This window comes from Polypterus senegalus, chromosome 11 (assembly GCF_016835505.1).
Source record: "Polypterus senegalus isolate Bchr_013 chromosome 11, ASM1683550v1, whole genome shotgun sequence".
Lineage (NCBI taxonomy): Eukaryota > Metazoa > Chordata > Cladistia > Polypteriformes > Polypteridae > Polypterus > Polypterus senegalus.
This window is the reverse complement of record NC_053164.1, coordinates 54,077,266-54,093,788: the sequence shown is the minus strand read 5'-3', so window position 1 is coordinate 54,093,788 and position 16,523 is coordinate 54,077,266. Positions and strand designations below refer to the sequence as shown.

The following is a 16,523-nucleotide window of genomic DNA, read 5'->3' as shown; positions in this document are numbered from 1 at the left end:
TTGCAATGAGTCTTTTACAGCTCTGGAGGAATTTTGGCCCACTCATTGCAGAATTGTTGTAATTCAGCTTTATTTGAGGGTTTTCTAGCATGAACCGCCTTTTTAAGGTCATGCCATAGCATCTCAATTGGATTCAGGTCAGGACTTTGAGTAGGCCACTCCAAAGTCTTCATTTTGTTTTTCTTCAGCCATTCAGAGGTGGATTTGCTGGTGTGTTTTGGGTCATTGTCCTGTTGCAGCACCCAAGATCGCTTCAGCGAGGTTGACGAACAGATGGCCGGACATTCTCCTTCAGGATTTTTGGTAGAGAGTAGAATTCATGGTTCCATCTATCACAGCAAGCCTTCCAGGTCCTGAAGCAGCAAAACAACCCCAGACCATCGCACTACCAACACCATATTTTACTGTTGGTATGATGTTTTTTTTTCTGAAATGCTGTGTTCCTTTTATGTCAGATGTAACGGGACATTTGCCTTCCAAAAAGTTCAACTTTTGTCTCATCAGTCCACAAGGTATTTTCCCAAAAGTCTTGGCAATCATTGAGATGTTTCTTAGCAAAATTGAGACGAGCCCTAATGTTCTTTTTGCTTAACAGTGGTTTGCGTCTTGGAAATCTGCCATGCAGGCCGTTTTTGCCCAGTCTCTTTCTTATGGTGGAGTCGTGAACACTGACCTTAATTGAGGCAAGTGAGGCCTGCAGTTCTTTAGATGTTGTCCTGGGTCTCGGATGAGTCGTCTCTGCGCTCTTGGGGTAATTTTGGTCGGCCAGCCACTCCTGGGAAGGTTCACCACTGTTCCATGTTTTTGCCATTTGTGGATAATGGCTCTCGCTGTGGTTCGCTGGAGTCCCAAAGCTTTAGAAATGGCTTTATAACCTTTACCAGACTGATAGATCTCAATTACTTCTGTTCTCATTTGTTCCTGAATTTCTTTGGCTCTTGGCATGATGTCTAGCTTTTGAGGTGCTTTTGGTCTACTTCTCTGTGTCAGGCAGCTCCTACTTAAGTGATTTCTTGATTGAAACAGGTGTGGCAGTAATCAGGCCTGGGGTGGCTACGGAAATTGAACTCAGGTGTGATACACCACAGTTAGGTTATTTTTTAACAAGGGGGCAATTACTTTTTCACACAGGGCCATGTGGGTTTGGATTTTTTTTCACCCTAAATAATAAAACCATCATTTAAAAACTGCATTTTGTGTTTACTTGTGTTATATTTGACTAATGGTTAAATGTGTTTGATGATCAGAAACATTTTGTGTGACAAAAATGCAAAAGAATAAGAAATCAGGAAGGGGGCAAATAGTTTTTCACACCACTGTATGTATAAATTTCTTCCTTATAAAATAAGAAAAGGAAAAATCAGACATCAGGAGCAAGGTCAATGCACTGGATATTCACAAAATGATTTAGAACTAACTTCAATATTGACTTCCACCTTTCATTATTGGGTGTTCTTGGTGTGGAGAGTTTGAGCATATGTAAAAACTTCCATAAGATAACGCAAGAGAATAACATTCTTTTTTGTAGAAGTTGTTCCTAAAGAGAATAATCTGCTAAATATTGCTGTAGACTGGGTTCTGAGATTTTTCATGTTATGAAGATGGAAGTTTGTTATACTCACTAGTCATATAAACCTCCTGGAGCCCACAATCATGTGGAATTAGCAAAGACCTGAAAGACTGGCCGACCAGACCAGTTGACTCTTCTGGGGCTGATAACTGTCCTGTATTATGATGATCATTCACTCTGAGATCTTTCCCCAGGACAGGAGTAGTAGGTTAGTCATGCTGGCAGTGATACCAAGTGCCACTGCAGGATATTAAGAAAAATAGAAAACATCAAAAGGTTGGTAACAGCTGGTACTGATGATTAACAAAATTATACTGAATAACATTAAAATAACAGGCTTTTTTCAGCAGTTCAGTCAAATTAATGGGTGTAATATTGGTTACTGTGCAAAAGTAATGGTCTCCAAACTCAATTTAGATATTGAGAACAGTGGGGCATCCATTCCAGTAGAAGGCAGTTCATTCTGAAGACTGGAGGCCCTATAGCTAAATGCTGTACTGTACTTCTTAAAGTACATTTATTTATCTTGGGAATTGATAGAGGGTCAGCAAGTTCCAATTGTAAAGCATATACCTGAAAGGATAATTTAACATATGGTGGTAAGTAAGTGAAGGCCAAAATCATTACATGTTTATCTGTTACAAAGACAATTTTGGAATTGTCCCAAAGTCTAACTTCCACCAGAGTAGTGACCTAAGAAGATTTATATGGCTGTACTTCCTAGTTTTAGTAATGCCGATATACAATGAACAGTCTGAATATCCTGTAAAAATCTAGTGCTTTAGTCAGTTCAGCCTGAAACAGGTGCCTGGGTTACATGTTAGACCCAGTATAATGAGAAAACAATTTAGTTTTCCTGTATTAATAAGCTTGAAAAATCAGTCTTTGCACAGTGTAGTAATGTAAGTGCTAAAAGATAGCTCAGTTTTAAAGATAAATCCTAAATTACATGTAGATAATATATAACAGGAATATCTATTCCTGTGAATTGAAAGTTGGTAGTGTTTTACTACTGTCTTCATCTTTTCAACCCCATTAAAAGAATTTTTGCTTTCTTAGAAGGGAAGCATTTACAGTAGGAGAAAGTTGTGATATGATGGGCTGCAGGCTGACCTATGTAAACATGGTTACAACTTTAGCCTTCCCTATTCAGGTTTGGTCATGTTAGCACTTCACTAGATGCCACAAATGACCATGGTGGAGCTGATCTGGGGCTTACTAACTGATAAAATCAAGATTAATAACATAAATAGCTATGAATGAGCATGTGTGTGAGTGTGCCCCATAATTGACTAGCATCCTATGCAGAGTATATTCTCACTCAGCTTCTAATGTCTTTGAGAAAGCACAAGAACATGGGGTTGTGGGGTTTTCCTCACAACTGTGAAGTGGTCAAGCGTATTACAAAATAGACTGATGTATGAGTGAATCTCTAATTTAGCAGAATGCAAACAGAAACAATTTATCTAACAACATGTTACATGAACAGCAAAAGCTACCGTCTAATTAGGAAACTGTTGAAAACAAAAGTCTCCTGTCCTGCAGGAAGTGAGTCTGAGGCTGCTGCTACTCCCTCAAAGTCCTTTTGTGGTTTCCCTGTTTTTATTTTCTAAGTTGTCACTTCCCCCCTCTTACTGTTTTAATGCTTAACATATGTCATTTTTAGAATGATGAAGTGCAGGAAGTACAAAGGTAGGGGTCAAGGGCACATGCTGTTTGGAAAGTAAAGCGTGTAATAGGAGCAGAAGAACAGTTCATGTCGTTAGTTTAGAGGAAACATAAAACATTCATTGTGTCAACTTTCTCCCTGCATTTTTTTACATTGTGTGGACTGGGCTTGATGCACAGTTAAAAATTATTGTCCTTGCAATTTCAATTACATTTTCATAATATTCATGTCACAGGTATGTTTAAATAGTAGGCAGAAAATTCAGTTTATTTTCGTAATTTCGTAGCACATCCTGTTTACTGATCAGCTGACCTTTCCAACTTCAAAGTAAGTTGTGCTCTAAGAAAAATCTGCCATTTGGGTTCAGTCAAGAGTGAAGCAACAATGCAGCAGAAACCATATCTTCATTTCAATGTGGTCATTTTTTTTCTGTTTACAAGAACCGAGTCTGTGTTGAGCGGTAAGTAGAGACTTTGTTACTTTATTCATTGACATTTATTATTTCACTGTAGGACAGTTCAAAGGCGAAGAAAAAGTGGTGTGGCTTTTTCATGTGACTCGCTGTCTAACAGCAGCTTTGTGACTTCAATGTTGCTTTTCAACTAATAAAATGTAAAAGCTTCTCGCTTGCAAATGATCGTTCTATACAGTACATAAAGAATGTCCCCTTTACCGTAGGAAATGTCTGTGCTGCTTTCAATAATTAGAAGAGTGTTTCTGTTTCTTAGTTCATATCACTCATTCATCTCGTTTTTATTTTGTCTTTTTACAAAAAAAGGGAGAATGGGTAGTTTCTCATTGAACATTAGCCAGCTTGCAAAGTCTCTCCACAAATTGATTTAATTTTTTGGAGTCTGCTCCCATTTTGTTTTTTTTTTTAAATAGAAGTGCATTTTTAAGTAGCCATACTAATTAACCTCCATTTCACTGCAAAAGTATTATGGTGTTGCTTCCTTTTGTCAATCAACATGGAGCATACAGAAACAAGCCACAGTCTCAGCTCATCTTTTTTTTTTTCTTTCCACAATCATGAATCAAACATGAATGAGTCTCGGCATTGTTTGGCCCTTTTCTCACATACTCAAATCACAGAGTGGTAAAATCAACTAGACAATGTTAGGTGCATCCTTGCTTTGCCTAATTGAAATATTGAAGCCAAACGCCGAGTTCCAGAAAAGAGAAACAAGAAAAGCTTGAACAAAAGATGAGAGGGTAACAGTTGCCCACTTAGTTTTTCTCAGGGAAAGGTTAGTTTATTAACTTTAGTCCATTCTCCATACGTGGTGCAGACCAACTGGTTTGGGACCATTCATTCTACCCCAACAATCACAAGATTAAAACAAAATCTAATCAGAACCCAATTTGAATACACTTTGCAGGCATATACTTATTATTAAGTAATCCACAAGTAATGTGCCGTATCACAGTAAATGGAAAACGACACACGTGTTGCTAATGTTTTTAATGCTAGATGGCTTTTTAACATTGTTAACTTGGTACTTAAGTTGGTGAGCTTTGTTGGGCTGAATGGCCTGTTCTTGCTTGGATTGTTCCAATATTCTAATGTACTGTATGTGCATCCATATCATACAAAAACTAGATGTAGTACCTCGCTGGTAGGTTAAAGGTCTCCAGCAGAGCAGGCATAATGGAATGAAGCCTACCTGGGATATTACTAACCTGTCCGTCAGTTCCCTGAGAAGTAATTACAGGTAGTCGATATAAACTGATGAAAAACCAAAAAAGTTATTGCGAATGCACAGCATTGGCATTCTTAAAAGGGAACTAAAAATACTTTCCCTGTAAAAACTCAAACTCATTTTGCAGAATTTAAGCTTTAAGGTTTAGTAGCTTATTGAGTGCATTTCAAATTAAGCGGATCAAGAAGATTTTGTTAGATGATGGTTTGATTTTGATCCATATTCTATGACATAATCTTTAAGATATATGGTAACCTTCTGTGTGATTTTGAATTTAAGAAGCCTCCAAGTCATTTGTCAGATTTTTATGCTGAAGCACTAAGGGTGGCAAAACTGTGTTTCTCACATAATTTTTCAACAATTAAATTCATTATTTAGAATAGATGAAGTATTTTGTATAAAAACAAGTCACTGTTTCTGGAAGCTTGGGTTAGTAACAATGTTATTTTTATTTTAGATTTATTTGACATTGATGGCAATATTTTAGATAATCATCAGTTTATATCAAAATATAGTTTCTTTGTGTCTTTTCTGGAACTTATTTTGTTGTATTTACGTAAGCATTATAATATAATTGCCCCAAGCCTTCTTAATATATTTGTTGGCACTCTAAATATTTTGGAAAAAAAATGTAATAACACATTTATCATGTGGGTGGCACAGTGGTAGCGCTGCTGCCTCGCAGTAAGGAGACCTGGGTTCGCTTCCCGGGTCCTCCCTGCGTGGAGTTTGCATGTTCTCCCAGTGTCTGTGTGGGTTTCCTTCGGGTGCTCCAGTTTCCTCCCACAGTCCAAACACATGCAGGTTAGGTGCATTGGCGATCCTAAATTGTCTCAAGTGTATTGTTGGTGTGTGTGTGTCTTGTGGTGGGTTGGCACCCTGCCTGGTATTTGTTCCTGCCTTGCGTCGTATGTTAGGGGATTGGCTCCAGCAGACCCCCATGTGCCTGTGTTAGTATATAGCGGGTTGGATGATGACTGACTGACTGAAATTTGTCATGATTAATTAGTCTTTATTAAATCAGTATTTAGTTTTTTGTGGGGGCAATTATTAAAGATTGTCAAAAAACATTGTTCATTTCTAAGAATTAACCTCTGTTGCCAAAGAAATCCATTATAAAATTCTTTATAAAATGTACCTTGTTATTCATAAGTTAAATGTTTCCAGATGTAGTTATTAATTTCACATTTTCTCATTCACAATCAGAAGAAGTTCAAAACCTTTCGTCTTTTGTTTGGTTGTTTCATCTTTAGAAACCCATGGAAAGAAATGTATACTTGGATTACCGAGAAACTGGGTTATTTTTTTAAATTAAATGATATTCTTTTCTTTTATTAATCCACTCTATTTCTGATCATTTTTTAATGTTAATGTAAGTGTAAATAGAGCAGATACAGTCCATTACTTAACCTTTTCTTTACTCAATGTTTGATGTCTCTTGAGTTAATTAAGAGCCACAAACCTCTTAGGCTAATTAAAGTCTTACAGTCTGTTACCATATAGCATTACCATTCTAGCCTTATGAGAGTATTATTATAGATATCTTTTCTTTTGCCTTAATATATTTTACTTTAATATTTAAATGTATTATTTGTATTTATATATATATATATATATATATATATATATATATATATATATATATATATATACTAGCAAAATACCAGACATGAGAAGTAGTGTGTTAAAGAAGTAATGAAAAAGAAAAGGAAACATTTTGAAAATAACGTAACATGATTGTCAATGTAATTGTTTTGTCACTGTTGTGAGTGATGAGTGTTCCTGTCATATATATATATATATATATATATAGCAAAATACCCGCGCAGCGGAGAAGTAGTGTGTTAAAGAAGTAATGAAAAAGAAAAGGAAACATTTTGAAAATAACGTAACATGATTGTCAATGTAATTGTTTTGTCACTGTTGTGAGTGATGAGTGTTGCTGTCATATATATATACACACACACATATAAACATACAGTATATATATACATATCCATACATACTGTATATACATATACACATATATACACACACATATATATACATACACACATACAGTATACCTGTATATATAAACATATAGTATATACATACATATCTACATATATACATATGCACACAGACACACACATATAAACATATATACATACATATCTATATATACTGTACATATACACACACACATACTGTATATGTGTAGATATGGCTTTTATATTTTAAATAACAGTTACCCAAGTATTGTTTTTTTTATGCTGTTTTTTGTTGTTGATGAAGTTGCCACTGTTAATATAATAACGACGTGTAAAAAAAGTGTATAAACATGTGATACCTAACCTAATTTCAAATATATATGAATAATTACTTAATTTAAATATTCAATCATTATTTTTTACTTCTTTCTACAGCCCTAGAGTTACAGCAGCCTGCACACATAAAGTTATTAAAGCTTCAACTGAATTTTGGCTTGGAGGTTATTGTGGTGGCACAGCCACTGTACAGTAGGTTTTGTTAGAGTGGTGGGCCCAATACAATATCCTTTCATGGGACCCAAAATCTCTAACAGTGCCCCTGCCTCCAATACTGGTATCTGCTGTTGTAATTTTACTCATCTATTGTTAAGTTCTGGTAGATGAAGTTTACCAGTGACCAAGATAATGAAAATAACCAAGCCAAAAATCACAATTCAGATAAAATAGACATCATACATATGCCAAATAATAATTCACGGTCACTAGTCAAATGATTTTTATTTATTTTTGCATCAGATTATTTCCTCTTCCCAGAATTTAATCTTTTGAAGTTAAAAAAATGAAACGTTTGTGGTACACCTGCTTGATTAAAATGGCTGTCATGATGTTATTTATTAACATGTTGCATGAATGCAAACAGCATTTCACATCATACCTACATTGAATTCAATGATGTTTCCCGGTGCATGGAGTACAGTTACAAAATGTGACCAAAATACGAAATTGTTGAGTTCTATCAAAATAAAAGTTGTGAAATAATAATAATATGAAATGAAGGTAGATTCTGACAATATAGCTGGTTTTTTTTTCAAAATGTTTGTGTAACCCTTGTCTAAACATGCTAAGTTTTAAAATTATTTTTCTTGCAAAAATCCTATTAGACCATATCCCTCCTTTCCCCATTGTGTTATGTTACTGTCACTTCCATTTCTGACAATCCTGTATGGGTTTGTTAACTTATGGAAAAGAATGCTGTAATGATAGTCTGTGTGAAAATGTCTTCTAACTTGATGACTGCTGCATAATGTGACTTGACCACAAGAAAGATTTCCTTTAGCACATAACAAATGTGACAGACTGATTATACCAAAATTAGGTAATGGGGAAGTAGAAGCAAAAGTAACCTCAGCTTTGGGAAACCATAAACTTTAGCAAAGTTACTGACTGAACATTAAATTCAAGGTAAATTGTTTGAATGTTACTAGCAGGTGGTAGAAACTAGCAAGTTATTGACCATGCAGCTTAAGATCAATGAAATGAATGTCACCACTAGATTTCTTTCCATAGACAGAGTAGTCTAATAAAGAATTTTGATTAACAAAACAGCAGGCTGATGTTGTAAATTAATAATTAGTTTGATGTATGGGAGAGGACTCCATTACCCAGCTCACTGGGTGAGATATGTTTCACGCTCTGCCGAGTCTTACACTATGATTCCTTGACACTCTACATGTAAGACAATATAACATTATTTCCAACTGTTAATTTAAATAAATATTCCATATGTCATAGTAATATATATTCTTTTACTAACTGACTATTCAGATTTTCTTAACCTACAAATTCCACGTCAAGGTTGAGGGGAAGATATAAGTATAATGCCCCCAAATGTCTTTAGGGGATTATTTGTAATGGAAATAAAATAAACAATGAGATATCCTAAACAAAGGATACATTTCTGAATACATTATAAAAACAGTGAACCTATAGTATTTGCTAAATGCCCAGCTTTTTCATTAGTAACAGAATTAACATTTTGTAAACTAAACATGCTTAAGTAAATATTACTAATATATAGTATATAAAACAGTAAATGTATATTTTTGGCTAACCAGTCAAGAAGCATTTACAATTTGTTATGGTCAAACCAGGGATCCTCCCCTTGTTAAGAGCTCAGGATTTTTATAAAATAAAAGATTTTTTCTTATAAGAATGCTCTGAACAAAAGGCAAAATGGAATAGCCTGAAAGGGCAAAGGCTATCCAAAGCAAACACGTCCAAATCACAGATTCAAAGAACAGTCAAAATACAGAGCACAGAGGCCAGAAATCCAGTAAATTCATAATAAGCACATAAAATCACCAAACCAAATAAACTCACTACTCCCAAGTGCATTTGATTGAACCGAAAGGAACTGAGGGTTGCCCTCAATTTTATAGGGCTGAGGACTGTCCCTTGTGTAGATGGGCACATGGCTTCACCTCATGGGGAATCACCCACAAAATACAAACAACATATTATAGACATAGGAAATAAAGGAAGTAGCTAACACAAGTAACAGTACTATAAATAAAAGACTCAAAAATGAACAAAAAAACAAAAACAAAACCAGAATGAACACCTTCCAGACAAGGAATGTTGGCTGAAATATAACATAACTCCCTCTCCATTTTTAAGAGTTGAAAGAACGCATCATTTCCCTGTTTTAATAGCAAGGTGAAAAGGCTTGAATCAGGCATGGCAGATGAGACGACAATGCTTGAACTTGGCAAAACAAATGAGACGGGGTGTCCACCTCTCAGTGGTCCTTGCAGGAAAGATGTGATGGAAAATTGGGCATCACCACCTGGTGCACTCAGCAAGTCAAGTGAAATTAGCAATGAAACACTTCACGGGTCACCACCTTCTGTTGGTCCCAACAGAGCAAACAAGACAGCTGACTGGATACCACCTTCATGTGGGTACCTGAAACATCCATAAACTCACCTTTTAGTTTACGTAGGTCCTAGACTGTATTAAATGGCAGCTGCCTCTTGCTCACACTCTGGGCACAGAGACTCTGATGTGACCTCTTCCTGCAGTCTCCCTAGTGGGATGCTACCGCCATGTGTATTGGGGAACACATAATCCTGATCTGCAGACATCTTCTGTTCTTCAGAGCAGATGTCCCATCCTGGTAAGGAACTAACACCCATAATGGTCGTGACGTCAATCTATCGCTGTCCTTCCATTATGGTCTCTGTCCCGGGCAAGTAACCATCATCAATCTGGGTCGGGACATCAGTCCATCCCCCATCGTACTCACAACAGTAAATCAAAATGGTTGAAGAATATTCCTTCTTTCATCGTCTTTGGGGTGGATTTCAAATATTATTTAAAGCCTATAAAAAGTTTGAAAAATGCAGAAGCAAAGTCAGTCAGTCATTTTTCCAACCCGCTATATCCTAACACAGAGTCACGGGGGTCTGCTGGAGCCAATCCCAGCCAGCACAGGGCGCAAGGCAGGAACAAATCCCCGCGCAGGGCACCAGCCTACCGCAGGGCACACACACACACACACACACACACCAAGCACGCACTAGGGACAATTTAGGATCACCAAGGCACCTAACCTGCATGTCTTTGGACTGTGGGAGGAAACCAGAGCACCCGGAGGAAACCCACGCAGACACGGGGAGAACATGCAAACTCCACTTTTCAATTATATAAAAAGTTTAACTCGGTTACTTAAATTTGTTACCTCTAGATGTGGTTGATGGGGATTATCGATTTTATCTGATTTTTCTGAAATTTCCATTTGTATTGGCTTTCCTTTGTGTGTATGTTTATGTAAAGTTTGTAAATTTCTGAGTAATTAATAAATGTTATTTAAAAAGAAAAATAATATCCACCCATCCAGTATCCAACCTGTTATATCCTAACTACACGGTGACACTGGGGTCTGCTGGAGCCAGTCCCAGCCAGCACAGGGCGCAAGGCAGGGAACAAACCCTGGGCAGGGCACCAGCCCACTGCAGGAAAAATAATATAGCCATTAATTTTGTTTCTGTTTTATATCCTAACTGAATCAACCAATATAGGCCAACATATACCAGCAGGTCTAAAATCAGTAGAAAACTCCAGTACAGAAGAAATATAGAATTATAACTAATAAATATGTTGCCCTGCATGCTAAGGCAACTGTCTTACTGAAAAGCTAATCTTTCAATGAGTTCAAAATCCTTACTAGTTCACCTGAATTTAGCTTCCAGAACTCTGCTGAACTTTGGCCCCCCTAGGCCTGGGCCCGATAGGCCCACTTCGCGATTCAGCCATGAATAAGATAGCTATGTCCATAAGAAGGTAAACAAAAGAATAACCTGAAATTTAAAGAAAGCATAGAAACTAAACCAAAATTCTAAAAATGTGGAACATTATGACAACCAGTTCTAACAGATGGTAAAGGTGAAGCCAGCTCCCTACTACACCTTATAGAGGGCAGGGGACCTGGAAGTTGAACTTTCCTTTAATCGGATGTTGGTATCCAGAATGGCATGGATACTTGGGGCTGCTAGAAGAAGTGCTAGTAGGATGGCCCCAGGGGTTCCAAAGGTCATTCTTGACTCTGGAAGTTAATACTGGTATATTTCCAGAAATACTTACTGGTGGGCTTAGAAATCCCATCAAGTCAATCTAATAGACCACTTTCACAAGTATCTATGCCAACTTCCTGCCAATATCTTGCAGGAATAATGAACTTACTATTTAATGGTGGTTGGTAAACACAATGGAGCAATCCAGACTGTTGTTCAGCTGTTCTCTTAAAAATTCTCCCAAATTGACCACGGCATATGTTACACACTTAGGGGAGCGCAACATTAAAAGGGAAGCAAATACTTTCATGAAAATTATCTTTTCAGCTGAGAAGTTAAGTGCTCTCTTGTTAATGCTATTTTGCCAGCTATCACCATGCTCTTTGTGCACGATCAAACGTGTTGAATATGGAGACAGTGGTAAGACGCAGGTGTCACAGATAATCGTGTTTTGATATTTATTCACTGAGTATTAGATTTACATTACCACTTGATTGCTTATTCTTTGTTAGTCACATAAGTGGAGTTTAAATAAAGATTGCTTTTAAAATCATAATATTAAAACACATAAGCATAACTGATGAAGGAGGATATGCATAATCGTGGTCTGTCAACATATCAGTGTCACACAGTTTTTCCATTTCCATCTCTTGCATTTTGAGTAGCACATCAGAAGCAACATGACAACAATCATCTCCAAGATGGCTAGCTGCTTGGTCACACACAGAAAGTTGTCCTTGTTTCCCATCACCCTAGCTGTTCCACTTAAAGCAGGATGGGACAGCGACAATTTTGAGATGCTTACAATGTACAGATGGAACGTAGTCATTATTGGTAAAATGCAGACTACATACAAAAGAGCTACCTCGATTAACACGAAACACTGAGATATGGTTGGTTTTGTTTCAAAGCAGAACAGAAACTCTTCAAATTGGTTTCAGACATTGTTATGATATAACTGGATATGCCAATTCCCAACAAGCAAACTGTATTGAGTTTCTGAACCTGGAAGTGTGAAACTGGTCTGTGCCAAGTTTAGTTAGTAGAAGGAAGACACTAGACTGGGAAGAAGAGGAGACACTGGGGAGGCAAAGTGAGTTTGAGCAGGAGGAGATCCTGAGGAAAAGTACATTTTGATAGGCAGGTAGACAAGTGATTCCACATGGTATGGGGGTCCTTTATACCAACAGCAATATGTCTCCTTAATGCCTCATTGTGACTGTGACAGCCAAGTCAGAACTTTTATTCCTTTTGAATTTTTCTTGCTTTACAGTAATTCAAGTGTGTGTTCAGAACAAAGTGTGTGTATATGTATTTATTGACTTACTTTTCTACCTATTTATGTCTTTATTTATTTAAAGACCTTCTGTAAAAAGACAAATTTCCCCCTTGGGTTAACAAAATTCTGTTTATTAATGGTAGAGAAGTCCAAATATATGTGGGAAGACTAATATTTAGCTGTAAATTTCTTGTTGTACCTTTTGTTGTTTAGTTATCCTGTTCTTCTCTATTGTATGTATTGTTGTAAATATGCCTTTCTTGCTTTTACTATTTTGATCACCTTGATGTCATTTTAGATTGAGGATGGCTGAACTGCTGTCTTTATTGATAATCTAGTCTAAAGTAAAACACTTGCATGCATCCCACATTTCTAAGCCACATGCAGTATATGTTTAGAAATTCACCCAGTCATGGCTAAATATGTAGTCTTTCTCAGCTCTTGTGTCAATGTGAAGTTAATAAAAGTGTACTGTGCCTTTACACTGAGTTCTTAAAGGAGATCCATTATTGATTAATTAATGCATTATCACAAAGTTGACACTATTAGCCATGGCATCTGTCAAAGACAGGTAGTGGCATAATTAAAAAATTTGCTATTTCTTGCCCTATGTCCACCTTCGGCAACTTTCCCCTGTACAGTATTCATGTGTGTCTCAAAAGGTCTTCTCCAGTGCTCCCTCTCTCAAGCTCATTCCCATAAAGCCTGCTTCTCATACTCTCATTTTGGAGGCTCCTTTCTCACCTCCTTTCTGTTTTACACTTTCAGCCTTTGAAGGTGACTCTGTCAGCATATGTCTTACTCCTTTACTGATGTCTATTCACCAGCATTCTGTTTCCTGAGCGCATTCTCATAAAGCCTGACTCTTGTCATTATTTTCAAGTTGCCTTTCTCACCTCCCATCTGTTTTTATGTTTGATGTCTTTTACAAGTGACATTCTGACCAGGCGTCTTTCAATTTTACTCCTCCTTGTACATGTCATACTCACATTTCCTCTTTCGATTGCATCACAAAAAGCCAAACTGACCAAGTAGACTGCTCAGAGGGACTGGACACACAGACCTTAGTGTTTTATTATATACTGTAGTAGATAAATGTCAGTGGACTAGTTTTGGTTGCTGCTCTTAAAGTACACCAAGTTATAAACAATACATCTTTATAAACTGTCCCTAACTCAACCTTAACCTTACTTATTTATGAAAATACTAGGGGGCTTTTCCCCCTGCTTGTTTTGCTTGCCAAACCCCTGCCTGTGCTACGTGTTAGCCTCTTTGCGGTTCTGTCGCTCGCATATGGGGATGAGGTTGTATAATTTAAAAAGATTTTTTTTTCATGGGAATTGTTACATATGCATAATATAACTATTTTACATCACAGTGAGTAATTCATCCAATTAAAAAAGAGTTAAACATAATAATTTGAAAGTAAATTATGTTTCATGTTGTGTTAGAGTTATTCATTGTGTAATACACTTTCGTTCTGTTAGCCTTTGAAGTTTACACACAAATACTTTTAACTTACACTTTTACTGCAAAAATTCAGTAAAAACAATTATTTAAGGGGCCAGCTCTATGCTGGGGCAAGGGGGGGCAATGCCCCCTTAAACAAGCGTCCTGCCCCCTTAAATCAAACTTTTAGAAGTTGGGAAAGAAAATAATAGATAACCCACAAACTGAATATGGACAAGATTTACTACAGTAGCTGAAAAATCCACTGAAAAATGCACAAATAAGATGATAGGTTTCACCTCTTGTTCGCTGTTTTCCTCGGTGTGCACTGTTTGTCCGCAGCTCACACAGCACTGGGCAGAGATCCCCCACTCACCCTCCCCCCAGCTAAACATCCAATCACTGTTAGTATGCAAATGACCCAGTGTCAGGTTTCTCAGTAGGCAGGGCTGCGCAACAGCAGCAGGCTTTGAGGAAGCAGCAAATCTATGTCGTCAAAATCAGAGTGACTCGTGAGATAATTAACAACAACTAAAAAATACATTTCTATTTTTGCAGTCAATGAGGGACTAGTCCATTGTTCTTCTCACAGTTTCAGTCTGGTAGAGAAGTGTTTCTTTCTCGATCCCACAAACACCAACTGTGAGCCTGTCTGCTGCATAGAGCCGACTGGAGGACCTGTGTCTGTCTGTCAGACCCTGACACAAAGCCCCGCCTCAGCTTTCAACTCTGCACTCAAGTTTTCTCGTTTCATATACTGATGAAATCACAGCGATTTTAGTAAAGCTTAATTACTTTCCTCCCCAGCTTCCAGCAGTTCTCAAAGGGAAAGTTAATGCTGTGAGATGCATCCTTTTTCCCAAGCTTTTAAAAAGTGTGACGCTGCTCCTGCATGTACCAATAGCAGTAGTAATGATCAGAGACAGCAACTAGCATGTCTACTCCTGTGGCATCAACAGGCACTGCTTCTCCTGTACCTCTGCCAACAATTGCTGCCCCAAAGCAACCCGCTCAGCTACCCAGTGAGTTAAATGGTAATACACCATCTCAGCCAATACTGGGTAGTTACCCAAATGTTTATTTGGTGGTACAACATTAAGATCATTCAATTCTGCCTGTAACCTCACACAACCATGGCTGGAGTACTCTGTTGTGCGGGATGCATGCTTCTGTTTCCCATGTAGGAAATATGGCAGCACAGTTAATGATAGGGGTGTAGTTTTTACCTTAACTGGTTTTAACAACTGGAAAGCAGCACTTGATTGAGACAAGAGGCTACAGAGGCATGTGTCCAGCCACAACCATGTGCATGCTTCAACCATCTGGACTGAGCATAAAAGCAGAGAGGCCACAGGGGAGACTGTGGATTCAATGTTGGTTGGTAAAACACAACTTGAAAAAAAACATTATTATATCAAGAGTATTGGTAGTGCTATAAGGCTTCTCTGTGTAAATGAGTTGGGGCTCCGTGGGACTGCAGAAACCTTGAGACATGATGCAGCGGGTAATGATGATGACATTGCTTCAGGTATTTTTCTAAAACTGATGGAATATACCTTAGAGAAGGATGAGAAGCTAGCAAGCATTGCTAAGGGTGTCCCATAAAATGCAAAATACACATGTAAGGATATCCAAAATGAAAATATCCAAACACTGGCTGACATGGTGCTTGGAGAGGTCAGGAAAAAATATGAAAGTGCTGATTCTGCAGGGTTTTGCCTCAAAAGTGATGGGACCAGGGATAGGTGCAATGTGGAAAATGTGTCTGTGATAATACGGTTTGTCAGAAATTCCATGCCAGAGGAGCATCTTATTGGGTTGCTCGACTTGCAACAACTTGATGCAGAGTACATCACCTCTGAGATACTGTTACACCTTTCTGTTGCTGGCTACAGTGCTGACAGTATACTTAGCCAGTGTTATGATGGGGCTTCTGTGATGAGTGGGGTTAGAGGTGGTGTACAAGCTCTGCTCCAAAAGAAGCTTGACAGATATGTCCCATACATCCACTGCTACAACCACAAACTGCACTTAGTGGTTGTGCATGCCATGCAGAGTGAGCTGTGTGCAAAAGATTTTTTAGCCTATCTAGTTCACTCTACAACTTTTTTCACCACCACTATGTGCTCAATAAACATGATGCACCTTGTCTAAAAAGGCTGCTTGAGATCAGATGGACAAGTCACTATGAGGTGAGGTGACAAGGTGCACTGTGGACAATCAAGAACAAATCCTTAGTATCCTATCTGAGATGACAGAGGATGATGATGCTGCAGTTGACCTGTGCACCAAGGCATGAGGCCTGCTATGCC

The 16,523-nt window shown here is 37.7% G+C and overlaps 1 protein-coding gene across 2 annotated transcripts in view; it reads left to right on the top strand.

The window, feature by feature from the left end:
- Positions 1 to 3,291: 3,291 nt before the first annotated feature.
- LOC120538999 overlaps positions 3,292 to 16,523 on the top strand; it is a 33,733-nt gene continuing 20,501 nt past the window's right edge. Inside the window, exon 1 of one of the 2 annotated variants that reach the window (XM_039768664.1) lies at positions 3,292 to 3,699. In XM_039768664.1, the coding sequence (XP_039624598.1) occupies positions 3,624 to 3,699 (76 nt within the window). In that variant the 5' untranslated portion in view covers positions 3,292 to 3,623. The remainder of the gene's footprint in view (positions 3,700 to 16,523) is intronic. The other variant, XM_039768663.1, reaches the window with a different exon arrangement.